This window comes from Dama dama, chromosome 9, assembly GCF_033118175.1.
Source record: "Dama dama isolate Ldn47 chromosome 9, ASM3311817v1, whole genome shotgun sequence".
NCBI classification, from domain to species: Eukaryota; Metazoa; Chordata; class Mammalia; order Artiodactyla; family Cervidae; genus Dama; species Dama dama.
Window position 1 is genome coordinate 67,783,460 of NC_083689.1, and position 23,646 is coordinate 67,807,105.

At 48.0% G+C, this 23,646-nt stretch overlaps 1 protein-coding gene across 1 annotated transcript in view; it reads left to right on the forward strand.

The window, feature by feature from the left end:
- Positions 1-23,646, forward strand: part of GALNT10 (polypeptide N-acetylgalactosaminyltransferase 10) — a 214,504-nt gene that overhangs the window by 169,102 nt on the left and 21,756 nt on the right. Inside the window, exons 5-7 of the mRNA XM_061151795.1 lie at positions 2,985-3,170; positions 7,940-8,123; positions 12,736-12,853. Of these exons, the coding sequence (XP_061007778.1) occupies positions 2,985-3,170; positions 7,940-8,123; positions 12,736-12,853 (488 nt within the window). The remainder of the gene's footprint in view (positions 1-2,984; positions 3,171-7,939; positions 8,124-12,735; positions 12,854-23,646) is intronic.

Consider the following 23,646-nt stretch of genomic DNA (forward strand, 5'->3'; position numbering starts at 1 on the left):
TGGTGGAGTGAATTCAGAGCAGGATTGTCTGACTTTCCTAATCCAGCATACTCTTTTAAGGCTCATTCATATTATTTCCATAGCTCATTCTTTTTTATTGCTGAATAGTATTTTCCCTGAATGGATATACTACATTTGATTTATCTGTTCTTCAGTTGATGTGTATTTGGACGATTTGATTTTCACTTTGGGGATATTATGAATATTGCTGCTATGAACATTAGTGTACGACTTTTCATGTGGATATATATGTTTTGGTTCTTTTTTTTTTTAATTTTACTTATTTATTTATTTTTGGCTGCACTAGGTCTTTGTTGCTGCACGTGGGCTTTCTCTAGTTGTGGTGACCAGGATCTACTCTCTAGTTGCAGTGCATGGGCCTCTCATTGCGGTGGCTTCTCTTGTAGCGGAGCATGGGCTCTAGGGCACACAGGCTTCAGTAGTTGTGGCACATGGGCTCAGTTACTCCCTGGCTCATGAAATCTTCCTAGACCAGGGATCAAACCCATGTTCCCTGCATTGGCAGTCAGATTCTTAACCATCAGAGACCAGGGATGTCCAATATACATTTTCATTTCTCTTAGAAATACACCTAGGAGTAGAATTGCTGGATTATATGGTAACTGTGTTCAATTGTTTGAGGAACTGCCAGACTGTTTTCCAAAGTGGCTGCACCATTTTATTACACTCCCATCGACAGTATATGAGAATTCTTATTTCTCTACACCCTTGTCAACACTTGTTATTATCTTACTTTTTCATCATAGGCATCCTAGTGGATGTGAAGTATTAATAGTATCTCATTGAGATTTTGATTTATATTTCCCTGATGACTAATGATGTTGAGCATCTTTTCATGTGTTTGGCCATTCCTGTATCTTTTTTCAAGAAGTGCCTATTCATATCCTTTGCCCATTTTTAAAAATTGAGGTAAAATCCTCGTAACATAAGGTTAACCATGGTAAAATATGTAATACTCATGTTAAAGTACATGATTCGTTGACATTTAGCACATTCATAATGTTGCACAACCATCACCTTTATCTAGTTTCAAAATATTTTTGTCACCCCCGAAGGAAACCCCATGCTTATTAAGTAGTCACTCTTCCTTCCCCTCTGCTCCAGGTCCCTGTAATCACTGATCTGCTTTCCAGGTCTGTATTTACCTAATCTGGAATTTCATACAAGTGGAATGCTATAATATGTGATCTTTTGTGTCTGGTCTCCTTTACTTAATATAATGATTTCTAGGTTCGTGCACGTTGTGGCATGTATCAGCACTTCATTTCTTGTTGTATGGGTATATTCCATCTTTGTTTATCTATCTGTGAAATGATGTAAGTTTGGGTTATTGTCACCATTTGGCTGTTGTGAACAATGTTGCTGTGAATGTTCAAGTAATCAAGAGATTTTTAGCTGTGCTGGATTCCTTGATCCCTTGCATTCCATAAATTTTTGGATCAACTTGTCAATTGTCAATTTCTGCAAAGAAGCCAGCTGTGATTTTTGATCACATTGAATTTGTAGATCAGTGTAGGAGGTATTGCCATCTTAACAACATTAGGTCATCTGATCCATGAACATTGACTATCTCTCCACTTATTTTGATTGTTCATTTCTTTCAACAATGTTTTGTAGTTTTCAGAGTATACAGTTTGTACTTACTTTGTTAAATTGTAAGTGGCATTTTTACCATTTTAATTGCATTTTCAAATTGCTTTTTTATTTGCTAGCCTGTAGAAATACAGTTGATTTTTAAATGCTGATCTGTATCCTGAAATCTAAGTTTACCTGTTCTAGTTTTTTGTAGATTTCTTAAGATTTTCTGTGTAAGCAATCATTTCATTTACAGTCTTTCCAATCTTTATGCCTTTTGTTTGTCTTAGCAATTGCACTGACTAGGAATTCTAGAATAGTGCTGAAGTAGAAAGAAAGTGGAAAGCCTTTCTCCTGATCACAGGAGCAAAGCATTCAATACTTCACCATTAAATATGATATAAACTATAGGTTTTTTGTAGCCATACTAGTTTTCATAAAGGGGCCTAACCCTGATTTTAATCAAGAGACACTAATGTTAAGGCTGGCATTTTTAGTAGAAAGAGAATGTCTTCAAGATTTATTTATAACAGCTTTTCCAGGCATGGGCCAGAAGCCAGCCTACATCAGAATAAGCAAAAAGAGGAATTGGTTGTCATATGTAATAAGAACAACTAGGAGTCTATCTGCTTCAGGCACAGGGCGATCTGGAGAATCAAAATGTTATCAGGATAATGTCCCTCTTCATCTCTTCACTCTTTCTACTTGTTGACTTCAGTCTCAGCAGATCCTCCCAGCATCTCTCATCACCTCATTTTGCTAAAGATGTCAGGAGCAGCTCCAGATTTAGAGCCAACCAACCTAGTAACTCTAGTAAGAAAAACGGGCCTCATTGTTCAATAGTTCTGAAAAAAAAAATTCTCAGGATTCATTGTTTGGACCAACTCTGGTCACATGTCCATCCCTGAACCAATCACTGTGGCCAAGGGAATGGAATGCCCTGATTGGCCAGGCCCTAGCCACACGCTCCTCCCCCTGGGAACCAGGAAATGAGGTCAAACCCACCCAAATCTGGAGGACTGAGAATGGGAGGGAAGAGGTAGTTTCCCCCCAAAAAGAATCAAAGTATTGTTGCCAGAAAAATGAGAGAATGCGTCCAAGCCAAACGTAAATCACAGCTGCCAACTCTGTCATACAGAAGTTCTCCCTGTGTTGCAGGTCTGGCACTAACACTGGCCCTCTGTAAACTTCAGTTTTCCCCTTTGCAGTACACAGGTGGTGCTTCCTGCCCTTATTGGCCCCATCTGAGAGACCCAATAAGACAGTGTACCAGAAATCTGTCGAAACTGTAAAGTGCAGTGCACACGTAAAGAAGGGGTCACAAGAATGATTGCTCAGCAGCTGTTCTTACCCACCTGTCCATCTGTTCTCCTCTCTCTGTCTTGCAGAACACCTGAAGAAGCCACTCGAAGACTACATGGCCCTTTTCCCCAGCGTGAGGATTCTCCGAACCAAGAAACGGGAAGGACTGATCAGGACCCGGATGCTGGGAGCCTCAGCTGCAACTGGGGATGTCATCACATTCTTGGACTCACACTGTGAAGCCAATGTCAACTGGCTCCCCCCCTTGCTTGGTAAGGGAGGCTTGCAAGGTGAACCAGGCGGCCTGGAGTGCACCAGTGGCCACTGGCCCCAGCTTCTGCAGGGAGTCACCTACAGGACTTCCCTTGCCTGCCTGAGATGCACCCAGAATCGTGCCAGGTGCCACGAGGGTGTCAGATCTTCAGGGGTGCTCAAAGTGACCTTATGAATCCATGCAGTCCTGCCCCTTCATTTTGCAGAGGAGGAAGCTGGGACTTTGAGAGGGAAGTGACTTGCCCAGAGGCATAAAGCACATTAGTATTAGTGATATGACTGCTTCTCCCAGGTTACTTCAGGTGTTATTGGAAAACAAGCCAAGACTGCCTACTGTGAAGAGCTAAATCTTAGCAGTAGGCATCTTGATTTGATGATGTAACGGACATCATCAAATCAACTCAGAATAGTGGTTGTTCATTGTGTTGCTACTGTGAGTCAAGAAAGCTGTAAGCTTTATCTCCAGTCCTCACAAAACCACGCCAGGTTGAAAGTGTCCCCTTTTTATATTAGAAGAGACTGAAGTTCTGAGATAATGAGTGATTCGCTAGTTCCCTTGGGCAAAAAGTGTCAAAGTCCTAATCTGTCTGCCTCCAAAGTATATCCTCTTTCAGGATTCCATATTATCTGCCTAAGTTCATTTGCTGTTTGGGGAGTTTCTGACAGCTGTCAGGGAAGGGCTCTAGACAGAGGGCAGTGTGATCCAGGAGTCCACACAACCTGGACAGGAGGGAGACCTGAAACCAGGCTGCTAGGCAGCGAGGTGCCTCATGGCTGGTTGAAGAACAAGGTCTGAATCCAGAGGTACTGAGCTTTGAGGAAGGCAGTGAGCTGCTGCCAACAGGTAGATGCTGAAGAGGAAATCCCCTAGTGGGGCTGGTGGCCAGGTGAGGAACAGAGATGGAGGCAGATTGGGGAAGATCTGTCAGTCCAGAGAGAAAAATGAAAGCCTCAAAAATAGATGAGTATGGGACTTCCCTGATGGTCCAGTGGCTAAGGCCTCTACACTCCCAATGCAAGGGACCTGGGTTCGATCCCTGCCCAAGTCAGGGAACTAAATCCCACATGCTGAAATTAAAAGATCCTGCATGTCAAGTCCTGCATGCAGCAGCTAAAACCAGGTGCAGCCAAATAAATAAATAAAATTAATTTGCAGGGCAGCAAAGGAGATACAGACATAGAGAACAGACTTGTGGACACAGTGGGGGAAGGAGAGAGTGGGACAAATTGAGAGAGTAGCATTGAAACATATACTCTACCATATGTAAAATAGATAGCTGGTGGGAATTTACTGTATGGTGCAGGGAGCTCGACCCAGTGCTCTGTGATAGCCTAGACAGAAGGAATGAGGTGGGAGATGGAAGGGAGGTTCAAGGAGGAGTGGACGTATATATAACTATGGCTGATTCATGTTGATGTATGGCAGGAACCAACACTGTATTGTAAAGTAATTATCTTCCAATTAAAAAAGGGAAAAGAAAAAGAAGTGGAGAGATATGCTCTCCATAAGAGAAAGCATAGAGAGCAAAGAGGACTCAAGATTAGGATAAGCTTGAGCTTGTATCAGAATCACCTAGAAGATTTGGTAAAACACAGAGTGCTGGGCCCGGCTCCAGAGTTGTCGTTTCGGGAGGTCAGGGTGGGGCCTGAGAAGCTGCATTCCTGAAAACCCCTGGGTGATGCCAGTGCTCCTGGTCCAGGGACTACACTTCAGGGAGCACTAGTTAGGCCCCCATTCAGAAGTGAGGACAGAAAGCAAATCCTACACAGATTAATGGAATAACCCAGCATATTTGTTTCTAACACAGATCATCATGAAACTTTAGTATGAGATTATTTGCTTCTGGCCCCAAGGGTCCAGGATCCCACTGGGTTAGAATATAACCCAGATTTTTCTGGTAAACTCTTTATTTCATTAAACCAAGAGGTCTAGATCTGCCTCTCATGACTGAAAGAGAACAAAAAAGAAAAAAAAAAAAGCCTCATTCTAAACACCCTAATTTATAGTCGTGAAGGAACATCCCATTTGGTGGGTCATTCAGTGACTCATAAAGAGAATGAAGTGGTAGGCACGATGCTGAGCTTGTGGTCCAAATAGCCTTAACTCTGTTTCTATGGAAATATATGAGGGTAATTTTCATAACCTACAGGCATACATGGAAGAAATATTCTTCCTCTTTTTTTTCCTTTTTCCAATAGAAATGTGAACCAGTGGTGTAGATGTAAAAGTCTGTCCCTGCTAATATGAACAGCTGATACAGCCCACCCTGGCTTTTGTGTCTGAAGCCGTAAGCATGCAACGTTCACTCTGCCTTCTTTGGAGAGTAGGCATTTCTGAGCCTGAGAAGGATTTAGCCCTCCCTTCCCCAAAGGAAAGCCACTCTTGATCATCATTTTCTTCATTTCTATCATCACCATCATCAGCAGCATCATGCTTCTATAAGTCCCTTATCTTTTTAGGCCACAGCTGTGTTTGAAGGTGACAGTTATATGGTAAAGGAGACAGGCCAGGCATTATTATCCACATAGAGCAAATAAGAAAACTGAAGGGCAGAGAGGATGAGGCTCCTGCTTCTGAGCTGCTCTCAGCAATCCTGGGCACAGAGGATGTCAGCAGAGAGGGGGTCACCTGCTGACATCCTGAAGCCTCTTGGCCATCATCCCACTTGGTCTTCACAGAGACCCCATGTGGTAGTTACTGTCTTCCTCCATTCTGTCAGCCAGGAAACCGGGGTTCAGAGGCACCAGATAACCTTTCCCAAGGTTATACTGTTCATAGGTGGCAAAACCAGGGTTTGAACCTGGGTACCCTATCTCCAGGTGAGGATGGCACCATGAAATGCCGCCTGTCTGATGCCACCACCTTGACCTCACACCTCCCACAATGAGCCGGCACCCAGCAGTGCCTTGTGTCCTCAACCCACACCCTCCCTGGAAGGGAGGTCCCTCGCACAGCCATGAAGAATTAGGGAGGGAAGTGAAAGTCACTCACTCGTGTCCAACTCTTTGCGACCCCATGGGCTATGCAGTCCATTGAATTCTGCCGGCCAGAATACGAGAGGGGGTAGCCTTTCCCCTCTCCAGGGGATCTTCCCAAACCAGGGACTGAACTCAGGTCTCCTGCATTGTAGGCAAATTCTTAACCAGCTGAGCCACAAGGCAAGCCCAAGAATACTGGAGTGGGTAGCCTATCCCTTCTCCAGTGGATCTTCCAGACCCAGGGATTGAACCGGGGTCTCCTGCATTGCAGGTGGATTCTTTACCAACTGAGCTATCAGGGAAGCCCCTTTAGGGAGAAAGGGCCCTTCTCTAGATCTTTCCCCAGGAAGATTCTTCAGCTTCCTTAAAAATTCCTAGGGAGACTTCCACAGGGCAGATCCAAGCTCCACCCCAGGAGATCCTGATTCAGTGGGCCTGGGGCAGGCCAGCCATGGGGGCTTGGGGGAGAACACTTAAACACACCCTGCGTGCTTCTGACACTGTTGGTTCCAGATCTGTTCTTGGGGACACAGTGTCAAAAGCACCATTTTTCAAACTTATGACCATGTGCCACAGTCAGAAATACACTGGGGATATGTCAGTCCATTACACAAATGCACACACTGATGCAGTATGACTGAAATATTTCCAAAACAGTGCTTTCCCTCATCACCTAGAATGCACCCTGATATTCAGTGATTCAGTGTTCTTTTTTCTTCATAACAAACACACACACATACAATTTCATGACCCACCTATGGATTGTGTATTACAGTTTAGAAAAAGACAAAACGTCCGCTTTCTATCCTGGAAGAAAAATCTCCTGTATAACTCAATGAATGAAGCCTGGGCCCTGGGCAGCTGCCAGCCTACCCTGGCCCTGCCCGACTCCCCATTCCAAGCCTTGAACTTGATCCCTGGCCTAAGCAGCAAGGCACCCCAGCATAGCCCACTTGCCCCTCATAGCAGATCGTCTGCCCCAGTCACTGGCTGTAGTCAGGGCTTCTTGGCAGAAGGCACGCTGAAGGGCAGACAGTGAATTTTATAGAGTCTGCATCTTTCTGGCTTGACAGGGACATAGAGCCATTTTGAGGTTAAGACCCCCATTTGCCACCTTGGATCACCTTGCAGGCAGAATTCCTGCATGGCCGAGGTCCTCCAGGCCCTGCTTGCCCTGAGGAGCTCCTGGGATAGTTCTCTCACTCGTCAGTAGTTCTGACTGTTGGAAGAGGTGAACTGGCCTCTCTCGCAAGGACCGTTTGTTTTCTGACGGCAGCCAGGAGGTGTTGGGGAGCTTCAGGGTCAGGCAGTCTGCCATAAGGGGTAAGTGATGGGGTGCCTCGATGCTGGGCCACAAGTCAAGTTAGGACTCAGAATGGGGAGCCTGGCAGGGCCAGAACAGGGTCCTTCCCAGAAAGAAATTAATCTCTTTTCATAACAGTGCTGAGCATGATGGGCACCTGTGCTAAACATCCTCAAACATTACTGTGTCCAGTACTCCTGTGACCAGAGCCTCTTCTCCCCATTTCATGGAGGAGCACACTGAGACTCGGAGTGTTATTTATGTTGCCGACCCAGGAACCCATCGTGGATGGCAGGATGGGCTGGGAGCCCTGGTCCATCTTACCTAAAGCTTGCACTCTTTCTTCCTCATGGAGTCTCAAGCTCAAGTATTCAGAGAAATCACCCAGGAAACATGTTAGAAAGGTGAATAAGTTGCAGAGCAGGATCATGCACATAGCTGCTTTCCCATCCAGCCTCCCTAATGGGCATCTCTTGGCTTCTTCAGACCGCATCGCTCGGAACCGCAAGACCATCGTGTGCCCAATGATCGATGTGATTGACCACGATGACTTCCGGTACGAGACGCAGGCGGGGGATGCCATGCGGGGCGCCTTTGACTGGGAGATGTACTATAAGCGGATCCCCATCCCTCCAGAACTGCAGAAAGCTGACCCCAGCGACCCATTTGAGTAAGTATGAGTTACCCAGGCCAGTCCCAGTGGCTGACCCCAGGGACCCCTAATGCACGCAGAACTCAGGATTGCCACCTCCCCCAAAAGTCCAGTGTAGGGGGGTAGGGCAGATCTCCCCAACCAGAAGCACAATCCCTCCCAGCTTGTCACAGAGCTTTGGCTCATGGACTACCAAGCTGGTCACTTCTTTGCCTACCCCAAGACTGGCAGCGGGGGTGGCAAGCCTAGCGCCCAGTTGTAGTCATCATCATCATCGCTGTCATTGTCATTGTTACCACCATGTTGTTGTTCGGTTGCTAAGCGGTGTCTGACTCTGCGACCCCATGAGCTGCAGCACACCAGGCTTCCCTGTCATTCACCATCTCCTAGAGTTTTTTCAAACTCATATCCATTGAGTCGGTGATGCCATCCAACTATCTCATCCTCTGTCGCCCCCTTCTCCTCCTGCCCTCAATCTTTCCCAGCATCAGAGTCTATTCCAATGAATTGACTCTTCACATCAAGTGGCCAAAATATTAGAGTTTCAGTTCCAGCATCTGTCCTTCCAATGAATGTTCAGGGTTGATTTCCTTTAGGATTGACTGGTTTGATCTCTTGCAGTCCAAGGGACTCTTGAGAGTCTTCTCCAGCAGCACAGGTCACCACCATTTACTGCACATTTTCTAAGTGCCAGGTGCAGTGCTGAGCACACTACACGCTGATCCTTTTAACCCCAACAGCCGTGTGTAGTAAAAATTATCATCCGTGTTTTCCATGTGGGGACACCAGGGCTCCAGGAGGAGCCTGTCCAGGTCCCACAGCTGTGAAGGGGCAAAGGCTTAATACTGCCTCTGGAGCCAACTTTCCCATCCATCAGTTACAGCCTCTTGGAAGTATCAGGGAAGTAACAGTTTGTCCCCCAGTGGAAGACTGGGAGCACGGGACTGGACCCATCACATCCTGGAATGTGAGCACTGGAGGGAACCACTGGGTCATGGGCTCCAAGCCCTTGCAGAAGAGGAGACTTGGGCCCCAGGGCAGGGAAGGGCTTCCCTGAGCACACTGTGGGCCAGCGGCTAAGCCTGAAACAGAGCCCAGTCCCTCTCTGGGCCCCCGAGCTCCAGAAGGGTCTTTCTGACTGAGGGAATCAGTCAGCTCACCATCCCAGCTGTCACATGAGCCTCTCCAGCTCTCCTGCCAGAGGTGTGGGAAGATCTCTGGGCGTGAAGCCGAAGTCCAGCCTTTCCTGCTGGGTTAGCTTCATGATCAGTTTCCTAATTATCACTGCAGTAATATACCACAGCTTACTGGTTCATCAAAACAGCACAGATTCATTCCCTTCAAGTTCCAGTGGTCAGAAGTCTGAAAGGGTCCTACTGGACTAAATCACAGCATCAGCTGTGCCCCGTTTCCTTGGGATGCTCCAGGAAGGGACCCATTCCCATGCCCTTTCCAGCTCCCAGAGGCTGCTCTAGAGAACACCTGGATGCTGGGAAACACTGAAGGCAAAAATAAAATAAATCTTTAAAAAATCCAATTTATAAAAAGGAGGAGGAGGAGAAAGAAGTGTGAGGAGAAAGAAGAAAAAGGAGAAGAAGAACCACCACCACCCAAGTTGTCCCTGAGTCCAGTAACACCAGAGTCTCTGGGTGGGGACCCAGCCATCCGCTACTGGGTGATGCTGACACGTGGACAGAGTTGAGCACCACTGGCCCAGATGCTTCCCATGTACCCTCCGATTCCTTCCATAAGTCTCTTTTCTGTCTTGCACCAGAAATCCTGGTCATTTTCTGCACTCTTCCCTATGGTGCCCAGCAAGTGGGCATGCCACAGGCACAGTGCCATGTCATGATATTTGAAAGACACCGACTTCCGTGGCAGCTCATCCACTTACAAACTACATGCCCTTGAGCAGAGCATAGGGCATTTCTGAATTTCAGATTTCTCCTTGTGAAAAGAGGGATAGTAATAGGGCTTTGTGAGAGCTGGAGATAGCGTTGGTGTGGTGAGTGGCACCCACTGGACACTCAGGACTGTTGTAATTATTACTGTTGAACATGGCAGGAAACAGACCAGGCTGGAGAAGAGGCCTCCCTCTGGAGGCAAAGCCCTCGAGCATCCAAAATGCCTCACAGCTAATATCCTACCTTTTCCACGGCCCCTGCTGCTGGCATCCACCCAAACTGATATTTTTGTGCCATCTTAGGTTTGATTTTCCATGAAGCACTGAGTCAGAACCACTCTCTGCCCCTCCAGGCATTATGGCTCCAGCCAGAAAAACCCAAACCCCACAACCTTCATAAGACAGAGGAAAGCTGACACTTACTTTCCTACAGGACTGAATACTTTCTAAACGTAGCAGCAGTGTGAGCTAGGGAAAGTAGCTGTACCTCCTTGTGTAGATGGGGAAGCGGGCTCAGAGAGGTTAAGTCAGTGCTGCCCTGTAGAAATGTAATGCGACTCACATGTGTGCCTCCTCAAAGCCACACTGAAAAAAGATAAGGAGAAGCAGACAAAATTCATTTTAGTCGTGCACTTTATTTAACCCAGTATGTTTTAAATGTTCTCATTTTAACATGTAGCCCACACTTTGAAATTATTAATGAGATCTTTCCTTTTTCTTCATATTAAGTCTGGGAACTCCAGTGTGTATCTCACACTGCCAGCACCTCCCAGTTCAGACCGGCCACACATCAAGTGTCAGCAGCCACGTGTGGCCCCCATACTGGGCAGCAGAGGATTCTGGGGTTACAGTCTCTGTCCCAGGTCCCACTGCCTGTTAGGGAGAGCTGAAGTTGGAGTGAGGGTTTCCTTGTTTCTGGTCCCAAGTCCTATTCACTCATCACCTATTTCTGGATTGTTCCTTCCCAAGAGGAAGTAGTGTATTGTAGCCACATGGGGTGTGGCTGTAGCACAGATTGGAAACTCAAATCCCAGAGGTGCTGCTTTGTAGCTGCAAAGCCTTGAGCACGTCACCTGTCAGTACTCTGGTTTCTGCGTGCATAAAATGGGGTAATGATAACAGGGCCTCGTGAGGTCAATGTGAGGAATAAATTCATTTTAGTAATAAATTGGTTCAGTGCAGCAGTGGGCAGATCCGAGCTGTAGGTCTGGGATCCAGGGACTCCCTTCTGAGGGTCCCCTCCTGCGCTGTCCAGGCCCGTCCGCTGCAGGAAGCCTGGCAAGGCGGATGGGGCACTTCAGTGCTTTCCTAATCAGCCCACTTCCCTGAGCATGCAGTTCCCAAGGCCAGAGGGTTGTGGAGGCTGCTTCTGCAATGGTTTTTCTTTATGTGTGTGCATGCCAGGTCGCTCAGTCATGTCTGACTCTTTGTGAGCCCGTGGACTATAGCCTGCCAGGCTCCTCCTTCCGTGGGATTTCCCAGACAAGAATACTGGAGTGGTTGCCATTTCCTTCTCCAAGGGATCTCCTTGACCCAGGGATTGAACCCGTCTCCTACATTGGCGGGCAGATTCTTTACCACTGCACCACCTGGGAAACCCAGTTTTCTTTCATTTATTTTATTTTATTTATTTTTTTTTTTTTTTGAGGGTTTGAAGTTGGAGCCAGCACAACCACTCAGAGAGGTTTTCATGCAGTAAATGCTGGTGGCTCCTCTCAGGGGAGGAGCCTGGGGGAGGCCACACCCCATGATTGATCATGTCAGTTCCTGGGCTCATGGTTTTTCCTCCCTTCTCTCTCCCAGCTCCCACTTTGCCCGTACCCACTTCAAATGCCTCCCCTCTGAGCACTCTTCCTCGACTCTTGCCCCAGCTTCTCTCCTCACCCCCAAAACATGGAGACAGAGGTGCCCTCCTTTCCCATAGCGCTGGTTGCACCTCCCAGAGGCCCTCATTACACCCCACCTGGCTTCTGCACCCTCCCATCCTGAGGTGACCACCCTGCTACACTGACATCCCCTGCAGATTCAGTCTGACCCCAATTTACCTCCAGATTCTTCCAGCATCTGCTCCTCAGCTGGCACTCAATGAATAAACTAATGAGTGAATGAATGAGTGGAGGAATCTTATCCCAGTTTCACTGCAAGAACAAGGACTGTGGCTTCTTCTGTAAACTCTCAGCAGAAAAACATGCCTATGCCTGGGCTTGGAAAGTAAGAATCATCAAATCTTCTTATCCAAAAACACAGAACCTAAGCTCCATCCCCCAGAGATTGTTGTGTAGGTCTGGGGTCAGACCCAGGAAGCTGAATGTGTTTTCATCTCTCTAAGGCATTCTATAGCCTAGACAGGCTTAGAAAGACCTAATCCAGACCATTTAACCAGTGGGAGAACTGGAGATAGAGAGAGAGAGAGACATGGAGATATATAGAAATATGATGGAGCTACAAGGCCCACAGAGGGAAAACACTATGATTCCATTCCACAAGTATTCTTAGGTGTTAACCATGTGAAGGAATCTGGGGTCCACTGGTTAAAACATAGCATTTATGAAGAAGGAAGAAAGCCAGGGGCTGCACTCAGAAGGGATTTGGATTCCCTGCTAGACACGAGGGCTGTGTTGATGGAACAGTGGGAAACGCATCCCTGGGGAAACAGCAGCATCCGAGAGCGGGATACACACAGCAGGACGTCCACTCTTCACACACACCACCTTCTTCTTCCCGCAGGTCTCCTGTGATGGCCGGTGGACTGTTTGCCGTGGATCGGAAGTGGTTCTGGGAGCTGGGCGGGTATGACCCAGGCTTGGAGATCTGGGGAGGGGAGCAGTATGAGATCTCATTCAAGGTGAGCCAGTCCCTGGAACTCCCCCTGTCCTGGCAGGTCGCCTGCCTAGCAGTGTCTGAGCCTGGGGAGACTGTGGAGGCCTCAGGTTCTGCAGCCCATCTGCTCAATGTTTGCATCGTCCCTTCTTAGATGATAGTGTTGGAATAGGACAGGCCTCATTTCCACTAAAGAGATAGTGTGTCCCCATTGAGATGCCCAGCACACCAGCAGAGGGGAAGAGAGAGCCAGATAGTCGAACAGAACACACAGGCTGGTGGGAAGCTCTGCTCTGAGAACGATCCCGGGCCTCACAGAGGCTGACTTGTCCTTAGTGGTTCCTGGCCACCTGTCTCAAGTTTTCCCTTTGTGTCTGTCCCTGCTGGAGTTTGATATACAGAAACCAGGGGCTAAGAGCTCAAGTTTGTGGCGTCAGAAAAGCCTAGGCTCGATTCCCAACATCACTACTCAGTAGCAGTGTGGCTTTGGGCAAGTTAGATTACCTCTCTGAGCTTTCTTTCCTCATGTAAGAGGATAGTAAGGCTACCTACCTTACAGAACGTTTGTGAAGATTAAATGAGATAATATCTAGAAAATGGTTAGCACCCAACCTGGGGACACAGCCACCAGTTAATAACTGGTAGAAATTATTAAAGAGTTGGAGAATAAATATTTACTATAAGCTATTAGACCAAGCCATGGGCTGTAGAATCTTCTGATAATGGTAGTAAAGGAGACGATGGTTACTAGTTAACTACACAAACTTCTGAGGCCAACTTTGTATTGATCTCAAGTGAAGAATGAAGGCTTTGTCCATCTGTAGGGAAGACTGTCTTGTCTTGTGCCCCTGTGGTCAGCTAGGCCCTGCTTCTAACACCCCTGGAACCCTTGGTAAGATATATGCCCAGCCCATGAGGAATGGCCAGCAGCATTACTGGGCTGAGTCCTATGAATGCACAACCCTGATGTCCACTGAGTCTAGCATCTACCTCCTAGGCAAAGGACCATTGTCACACACTCAACAGTTAAGGCTTCGGTGCTGGGGTTAGATTGCCTAGGTCAGGTTGTAGCTCTGCTGCTTTGTACCAGCTGTGTGATCTTGGACAAAGAGTCCTTATCCGTCTGAACCTCAGTTTCTACTTCCATAGAATGGGTATAGTGACCCTCTAATCTTCACAGGGTTGTTGAGAGGATTAAATAAGGCTGTTCTTGTTAGGTGCTTCTCAATAAATATCCTGAAATAATGAAATAATAAATAATGAAAAATTATTTTCATTATTGTCATTGTCACTGCCACTGGGTGAGCAGTTCAGAGCGGGGGACATTAATTCTTTGGCCACCTGATGTGAAGAACTGACTCATTGGAAAAGACTCTGATGCTGGGAGAGATTGAAGGCAGGAAGAGAAGGGGATGACAGAGGATGAGATGGTTGGATGGCATCACCGACTCAATGGACATGAGTTTGAGTAAACTGCGGGAGTTGGTGATGGGCAGGAAAGCCTGGCATGCTGCAGTCCATGGGGTTGCAAAGAGTTGGACACAACTGAGTGACTGAACTGAACTGAGCAAGAAAACAACCTAGAATTCTCCTGAAACATTATTTTGGTTTGAAAAACAGTCTTTTTCCATTTTACCTTCAGATTTCTGAAGTTATCTCCCATAAGGGAGCCAGCCCTTTAAATAAAACTAATATTAAAATCCAGGGGTAACATTAAAAATATTTAGCAATCATGATGGCACCAGCCAGTCAGAGCAATGCCAGCTGTCAAGAAGCATCCATCCACTCTGGTATGCAGCAACTCGGGTGCAGCCTAGATCAGAGCTGGCAGGACCCTGTGCAGAGCACTTCACACGTGTTGTCTTATTTAATCCTTACAACAGCCCTAGGAGAGTGGAATCATTATTATACCCATTTCATAGGGAGGCAAGTGGAGTTCAGACCAAGGTCCCACACAGAACTAACAGAAGCAGGACATGAACCCAGGCCTACCTGACTGCAGGGTCTGCGCTCTGACCTGCTGTGTTGTACAGGCCTCTGCAGGGACGTGAGAGCGCTTGAGAGGAAAACTAGCCTGAGAGGTTTCTCTGAAATCTCTTACTTCCTTCTCAGTTTTTGCCTCCTCCTGGGGGCAGTTAACCCCCTCTTGGGGTTAATTTACTAGGCAATTCTACAGCCTCTCGGTGAATTGAATTAGTAAGCAGTCTAAGTCAAAAATAGTTTTGCTCTCCCAACCAACTCTGGTCCTTCAGTAGAGGCTGCCCCTTATTGTGTGAATATGTATTGTGAGACTGCGTTCAGAAAAGGAGTGGTGATTGATTAGTAATGTCTGCCATGGGTGCAGGTTTGGTGGGTGATAGCACACATGTCATTTATAATCTCTAGCCCTTGCAATTTAGTTTCCCAAATGCCACATCCTTACAGGTACAGTAGAATCACACACAAGGCATCAGAAGAGTTTTAACTTCACAGTTCCTCAGTTTACCAGTTAAACAAACTTAACTTATGAAGTTTGTTTCCAGAAATGGACACATGAGAGTTCTGAGTTCTCACCAGAATATGAACGTCAACAGTATAATAATCTTTGCTTGTTGTATCCCAAGAACCAAAAGGATTGCCCGACAGGGAGAAAGCACTTAATAAATAATTGTTGGTTGACTACTCAGACCAGCTATGTCATTGCCTGAACCAGCCTCCCTGGTCAGAAAGTCCCCCTTCGGAAAGTCCGTGGAGAGTGGTGATGGTAGAGAAAGGAGCACAAAGGAATTTCTAAAACCCAAAATGATCTCATTCTGTGTCTTTCAAAGACCCATCTGATGATGGTCATCAGGCAATCGTGGCAGAACAAATGGCATTCTCCCCCCACAGTTTATTTACAAAAGACTCTGTAATGGGTGATGAGGTCTCTCATCCGAGAGGGGGAGGGAGGCTGACTCCTGTTTCCATTTGATCCAATTATCTCCTCCACTCTGGAGAGGAAATGAGACTGCGTAACGAGGTGTCCCCCAGGTCTGGGAGGGAGACCCTTCTCCCTTGGCTTTCTCTCTCAGGCTGTGGAGCTGGCAGCAGCCCTTTTGCCAGCACACTGTCTCCCAGGCAGGCTTGCCCACAGTGGTGAGGGCACAGGGGAGCCCAGTTGTCTGCCTGAAATGCCGGGTGTTCAGTTTCAGCCAGAGCAGGGCATTTACAAAGGGCCAAATTGCCTCTGATTAATCTCTGCTGGGCTCCCTTTTCTTCTTGGTGACAGAGAAGAGAGACTGGTCTGAAAAGCATGAGTGTATTTTCAGAAATTAAGATAAATTGATACATGCCATCAGGGCTGATGGATTAATAATTTGGCTCCAATTGCAGACCAGGCCATCTATCCTGATGGGAAAACTGTAAAAAAGATGTTCCGAAGGCTCTGAAATTTCTAGAAGAGTCATTGACTCTTTTCTTCTTAGTCAACAGCTTTTCTTTATAAAAGGCACAGTCACACTATGAGAGTTCTCCTACCTGGCAGTTACACTCTTCCCAGTTCTGGTGGTCAGATAACTCTTTAACCCTGTAGCCTGGCCTGCCCCCACCTCCATGAGCTGCTTACCATTCCTTGCTTTCTCTCCACCCTCCTCCCCATTGCATTAGTCTAGACTCTTAGTAACAGATAACCAATATCCTGGTCAAACTGGCTTAAGCAAAAAAAGTCAGAATTGATTGGCCCACACGACTGAAATTCCAGGGTAGATCCTCCAGGTCCAGCTGGAACCAGAGACTAACCCATCTCATCCAGGCTCCATCTCCCTTAGTCCCTCAGCTCTGCTTTCATCTGGGTGACTTCCCTCTCAGGCAGGCTTTCTCTCATGGAAATACCCAGCAGCCCAGTGGGAAGAGTTTCTTTTTCCCCTCATTCCTATAGTAAGTCGCCAAGTCAAGTCTCTGACCTTCTGGTTCTTGCCTATCCCCAAGCAGTGTTCTGATTGGTCAGCTGCTGTCTGAATCTGATCAGTCACATGCCCATCCCGGAGCCAGGAAGGTGGGATGAGCTGGTTCCCCAAAGGAAAGTCTAGGCACTGTGTGCAGAACAGAGGCGGGACATGGCAAACCACAGAGGTCCACCTCACCCAGCCATGTGGGATGCTCGCAAGCCCCAGGATCACATGCTTTGCCATCTTTGGGGGCATGCACTGTTCATTTTTCCTGAAGTGCCCTTCCTTAGTCTGGCCAACCCGTACTCAACTTTCTGGGCTCAGCCTGTCTTATGCCTCCTCTCAACCTTAACCTGAGCTCCCTGTGATGATTAGGGGCCACCCCAGGGTCGCTTCCAGCGTGTCTCCAAATTCCTCCCACTGACATGACCCAAAGATTGACCTGTCTCCCCAACTATACTCTGAGCTCCCTGGAGGCAGGGAGGGAGTCTTATTCATCTCTGTACCCTAGTTCCTGGCCCATCATAGGTGTTTTAAATACCTGTTAGTGGCATCAATTCCTATCTGATATCCTTCCTTCATGCTGACCTTCCCAGACTTACATCTCCATCTCTGGGTACTGGTGGTGTAATGAGAAAGTACTCAGTGGGAAGGCAGGGCACTGGCTTCTCATCTCTGCTACCTGTCCACCTGGAGACAGGGCCAGTCGCTTGACCTCTCTGGCCCTCCCATCCCACATGATACTGATAAGAGTTTTCCTTCCTACCCAAGGTAGGCCCAAATAAGATGCTGTAGAGAAAGCCCTTGGCCTTACATGAGCACGAGAGTGGTTCGGATTAGAGGTGGTTGGTGGCAGGATGAGCAAGAAGGGGACTGTCCAGCATCCTCAGGAGGCTGAGGTTAGGATGTCTTCAACGCTGAGCTCCTGGAGAAGTGTCCACAGGGCAACGTGGCTGAGCTAGTGTGAGAAGGACATGGGCTTTGGGACAATGAAAGTGGGCATATCTTTTGTTAGCAATTTGGCAAAATCTGTTACATTTCAAAACAAGCACATTCTTTGACCCAAAATTCCACCCTCGGGAGTTTAGCCGAGAGAGACAGAGCAAAGATTGAGGCAGGAGCTATTTGTTGAAGTGTTACTTACCAGAGGGGAAGACTGAAAATGACCTTCAGTGTGAGATCTTAGAGGATACATAAGTTAGAGCACATCCCAGCAGTGAAATATTATATAAAAGAAGTTTGATGCGCCCAAAAGTAAATTTTAAAAGATGTGAAAAATTGTGTGTGATATATATAGTCTCATGTTTGGTATTCAAAAATATGACAAATGCAGGGCCCTGGTGGCTCAATGGTAAAGAATCCGCCTGCCAGTGCAGGGGACACAGCTTCAGTCTCTGGTCCGGGAAGATCCCACATGCCGAAGGGCAACTCAGCCTTGTACCACAACTACTTAAGCCCTCACCCCTAGAGCCTGTGCTTCGTAACAGAATCCACTGCAATGAGAAGCCTGCACACCGTTATGAAGAGTAGCCCCTCTCCTCACCACAACTAGAGAAACCATGCATGCAGCAATGAAGACCCAGTGCAGCCATAAATGAATAAATATATCTTTTTTAAAAAATGTGACAAATGCAAACAACACCACCAAAAAACCTGAGAAGAGTATCATTACACCAGCTAATGTTTACTGAGCACTCATAACATCGCATGGTTGGAGCAGGGTTTTCAGCCCTGTCCTCTGACTTCAGACCGAGCCTCTGCCTTGCTGTCCTCTGACCCATGGTGCCTTGAAAGTTTCTCACCCCCTTGGGGCATCTAGGGTGGAAGGGCTGCAGTGAGGCTGTCCCTTCCTATCCATGTGTTTCTGTAGCTTTGAATGTGTTCATCATCACACATATCACTTCTAGAATCAGGAGAGAAATTAGGTTCAACAATAAGGAAAAACTGTTATTTTTTTCAACCCTCTCAGCCCACCCCTCCCGCATACCTCCCAGTGCTTTGTTAGGGCCATTTGCCAGTTCAGGGAGGAGTTTCCCCCACGTGAGGCCCACAGAGAAGGGAGTCACAGTGAGGAACCCCTAGGGAAGGATGGAGCCCCCAGAGTACAGGTCCGCTCCAGGAGGCAGAGGCAGCAGCCCCCCGCTCTGGGAGAGTGAGATGGAGACCTTCTGAGGGCCTCTTTGGGCAGGATCAGCTGAGCAAGGGAGTGACAGAGAGCCACACGAGGGGACCAGAGAGAGCCTTGTTCCCAGAGGGAAACCCACACGTCTGAACAGAGGCAGGAGGCCTCGGGTGGGGTTTGCTTAGTCCAACGCTGATACAGTTACCCAAGGCCAAGCCAGTCCCAGACTGCCTTGGGCAGATTTAGAAAACTCCCAGACCTTGCTTCCATAAAGCTCACAGCGTCATCAGGAGGATTAAGTGAAAAACGGTGTATGAAAAGAAAGCAGAACACACAGCAGAAGCTGGTGAGGGGTGGTGGTGCTGTGACCTAATGCCTGAGTGCTGGCAGGTGGCAGAGCCAGGGCCGAACTCCAAATGTCCTGACTCTCAGCCCAGCGCTTATCTCACTCCACCTGGAGGGAGGGGGCAGCCTAGAGCAGGGCCCCAGAAGTCAGAACCAACCCCAAAGGGGTTAAGTTGCCACCCGGGAGGGTGTTTGGGGCCCCCACGCAAGTGCCAGCCTGCCGTCACCTCTCCCATCCCTTCCACTGCCCCGTCCAGCCCCCTCTGACTCAGACCAGTTGCAGCATCTCTGCCGGGAACCCAGCGCTGGCTCCTTCCTTCGCTGGATTATCTGAGGATGCTGGGAACTTGCTCTGCTGTGTGCAGCATTTTCCTCCTGGCCATGTGTACCCAGACTTTCTAAGAGCTGTCTGCCGGGAACAGGGAGGCATTCTGCCCCTGACTTTGAGCAGCCATTTGAGATTCCATGAATGTCTCTGTGGGCACCTGCCCCTCCCACCGTTCCTCCAGGAAAAAGGCTCGGAGGCCCGAGGGTCACCTGTGGTACATCACTCCTTAACCAGCACACAACCATTTCTTCCTGCTTCAGTCTTTTATCACTAAAATGGCAATAATAACTTCTTCAGAGGTTATAAAAACTAAATGGCATAAAACATTTGTTTGGCCTAGAGACAGACAAAAAGAAGGCAGTCAGTGAGTGGTAGCTGTTTGGATCAAAACCTTCCTGTTAAAAAAGGAAGCAGAACAGCCCGAGGATAAAGTACATTGGCTTTGAAATCACACCACCTGGGTTCTGGTACAAGCTCCATCAGCTAGTGGCTGTGTGACCTTGGGAAAGTGACTTAACCTCTCTGGATTTCTTCATCTGTAAAGTGACAATAGAATGACCCTTACTTCATAGGGTGGGTGTGAGCATGATATTAGTCAAAATGTGTTAAAAGCTTAGCTCAGCTCCTGGCGCATTATAAATAATCAATTATGATAGCTGTTAATGTCAGCATTGTGGTCAATGTGTATGGGCTGCGGTTGCAGGAAGACAGGAATAGGAGAAGCTTTGAGGCTGGTGAGACAGAGGCCAGAGACCTTGGCTCCAGGCCCAGCTCTGAAATGAACTCCCGGCAAGACCTGGGACAGCTCACCTGCCTTTTGGGCTGAACCTTTATTTTCTCACTGAAAGGACACTAATAACCCCAAACTCACAGCACTGTCTAAAGGCATAGTGAGAACTGGCATTGCCACTGTCCTGAGAAGGGCTGTCTCTAATCCAGCTAAGCTCGTTCTCAAAGTGGTCCCCAGCCCAGCAGCACCAGCATCGCCAGGAATTTGTTAGACGTGTAAATTCCCAGACTCCACACAGACCTGCCAAGTCAGACATCATAGGAGTGGGGCCCAGCAGTCTGTGTTTTAGCAGGCTCCCCCAGTGATTCTGATGCTTACTCAGGACTGGAAATCATGGCTGTAATGAGTCGGTGAGGCCTTCCGCAGAGTGGAGGCTCAGGCTGGGGTGTGAAAGACCCCACGGTGGTTGGCAGGGTGGCTCACAGGTACCAACACCGTCACCCCACTTTCAAGGCTCTATATCGTTAGGTCCATCCTTGGCTGCCAGTTTCTGATTCATCTCTTCCAGCGGGGCTTTAGAGCAAGGCTGACCAGCCTATGTGTGAATGAATGAATGTTTGTACTGGGTTGCACTGTTCATGGAAAGAAAAGCACACGTGCCCAACAGAGAAACATGAGTGCCCTGCAGCTGACTCCCACAGCATCCAGGGTGTGTGGACAGGTCAGAGGTGGCTGGAACAGGGGGCAGAGGCCTTGACTGCAAGCCTAGGGTGACCGCTTTGTCCTGCAAACAATATGAGTACCAAGAGGGGTCTTTGTGGAAGACCATGATAGGGTCAGGACTAGGCTTGAAAAAGATCAAAGTGCAGTCTCAGACCGGCCTAGTTCTGGGGGCCCCCACCCTGGATTCCACTCTGGGCTCTGCCACGTACGAGCTGTGAGCCCTGGGGAAGCCGCTGGAGCTCGCCAGCCTCACTTTCCTCACGTGTGAGAGGTATGGCAGTACCTCCCTCACTGGATGGTTGTGAGATGGCTCTTATCATATGGGAGCCAAAACCTAACAGATCCTACAACTTAAGTCATTTATTAAGGGAAAAAAGCTCTAATGTACGGCGGCCACCCCCCAGTTTTTGGCCAAGTTGACTAAACACCTCAGGATATCACTGAAACAACCAGATGTTCAGTTTATTAATTTAGACACACATATGCTTTAAAGTATGTTATTGATATATAAAATAATATTGGGCTTCCCTCATAGCTCAGTTGGTAAAGAATCCGCCTGCAAGGCAGGAGACCTGGGTTTGATCCCTGGGTTGGGAAGATCCCCTGGAGAAGGGAAAGGAGACCCACTCCAGTAAAATAATATATTAACCTAGAAATAAATTTAAATGGATTTTTAAAAACTAAAGTTGGGCTTTTTTCCTCTTTTACCAACTGAACCTGGTAACCATTATAAGCATCTAAAACTACCATGAGTGAGATCCTTTCCTAAAACAGTATCTTGTTGTTCAGAACAACCTAATATGTCCAAAATAGTATGAACTTCTGGAAGACATGGATCCAATGTCATTCCTTCTTTCCTGAGGGAAGTTGTATGGCCTGTATGTGGCGTGCCCCACCAGTAGAGCCAGCTGCCACGTGCCCAGGTGACAACATTGGGTTTGCTCAGAGTCCTGTGTGCCTCAGAATTACCTCATCCCTAGGAGGGAGGCACAGTAATTCACCCCATATTGCAGATGAGGAAAATGAGGCTTTCAGATTCACAAAACTTGCTTAAGAGCTGGAACCGAGCTCATCACCACTACCCTCTGTTCTTCCTAAACTCACAGATAATGCGGAATAATTGGTGATGATTATTCTCTTAATTGATGCAGCAGCTCCCAAGCACTGGTGAATAGGGTTTGGACTTCACTGGGGTCCTCAGCCGAGCTGCCAACAGCAAAAGCCATAGCTGGCTGATGGCTTCTCCCTTCCATGGGCAGGTAGGATGCCTGTCCATTCCCGATTGGTTTCCAGGCAGCCATTCCCTTGAGAGAGAGGTTTCTTCCCACCCCACTCGCTGGCGCATCCCCTCTGCGGGACGGCCGCTCTGACACGTGGTCTCCAGGGCCCATTGTGTCTTCCTGATGCTCATCACCACTCGTTTCTTTCCTCCTCAGTTTAGGAGATAAGAGCGAGTAATTGTCTTTTATAGACACTGTAATGAAGCCTGTCATCACACAAAGGAAGTTTGCTAATAAAATAAATCAAAGCAGCAGTGGAAATGAATGGGGAGCACGCTTTTACAATTAGATTTGTACTTGTCTAGTGGCATGGTGCTTCCAGGGAGAAGGCTGTGGTGCAGAGGAAGCGGCACCAGGAAACAAGCCGGCAGAGTGTGCTCAGAAATTCCTTGCGGTGGACCTGGGCTCCCTTGAGCAGGCCCAGGAGCAGAGGCCAGGGAGGGCACAGAGAGCAAGGGAGGCAAGACGGCTAACTCCAGAGAAGGGCTGTAAGATGCCATCTCAGCCACCAGTCTTTGTCCCCATCCAAATGTGACCGGGTCCTGGCCAAATGTGGGTGGCTCTGCAGCGCCTCTCCCCTCTGCCCCCAGCGGGGCCCTTCTCCTGCCGCTATGTTACCTGGGGGACAGAAGAACCCCTCGGGCAGCCAGGCCCGGTGACTCTGCCCCTCCCGCCTGGCCCTGTCATCCTCCTGGTCAGTTTCAGGTTCTGCCACCAAGTCAGTCAGAAAAACGACACCATCTCTTTGCGCTTCACTTTCTCCATGTGGGAAATCAGGCCATAGGATATTTAAAAAAAAAAAAAAGCTGATGGTGTTGGGTGTATCATTTCAAGGCAGTGGTACTTCTCGTCCTTTCGCAAAGAGAAGTGAGTAACACTAATCAGGTTTGCTGTGGCCCGGCATCCAGCTGAGTGCTCTTCACGGCTTGTCTCAGGCCGTCTCGGCAGCCTTGCGAGGTAGCAGTGACTCTCATGCCCCCAGTCACGCGGCTGCACTGATGGCACTGGCCTTAGAAAAGACTGTCTGCTCATACCACCCCCTTGCTGTGGTTGTTGTGGGTCTTGGGGGGCTGCTGTCCTCTGCTGTAAAGGCAGGGAGGTGGGGGGCCTGAAGGTACACAGGTAGGTGCCCTGGGCCAGGAGCTGAACCTGGAGTCCATCTCCCCAGCCCAGAGCCAGTCAGGATATAAGTCAATGCCTCCAGCTTTTATCATGTCCCTAGATGGAAAATCCCCTGCAGCCTCAGGATCCTGCCAGATAACCAGTGAACACCACAGCGGGGTGGTGCCTACTGCGTATGATGTGTTCTGAGTGGCCAGAGTGTGGTTTTTTGTTTTTTTGTTTTTTTTAGGAATTATTTGTTTTAATTTTTGGCTGTGGTAGGT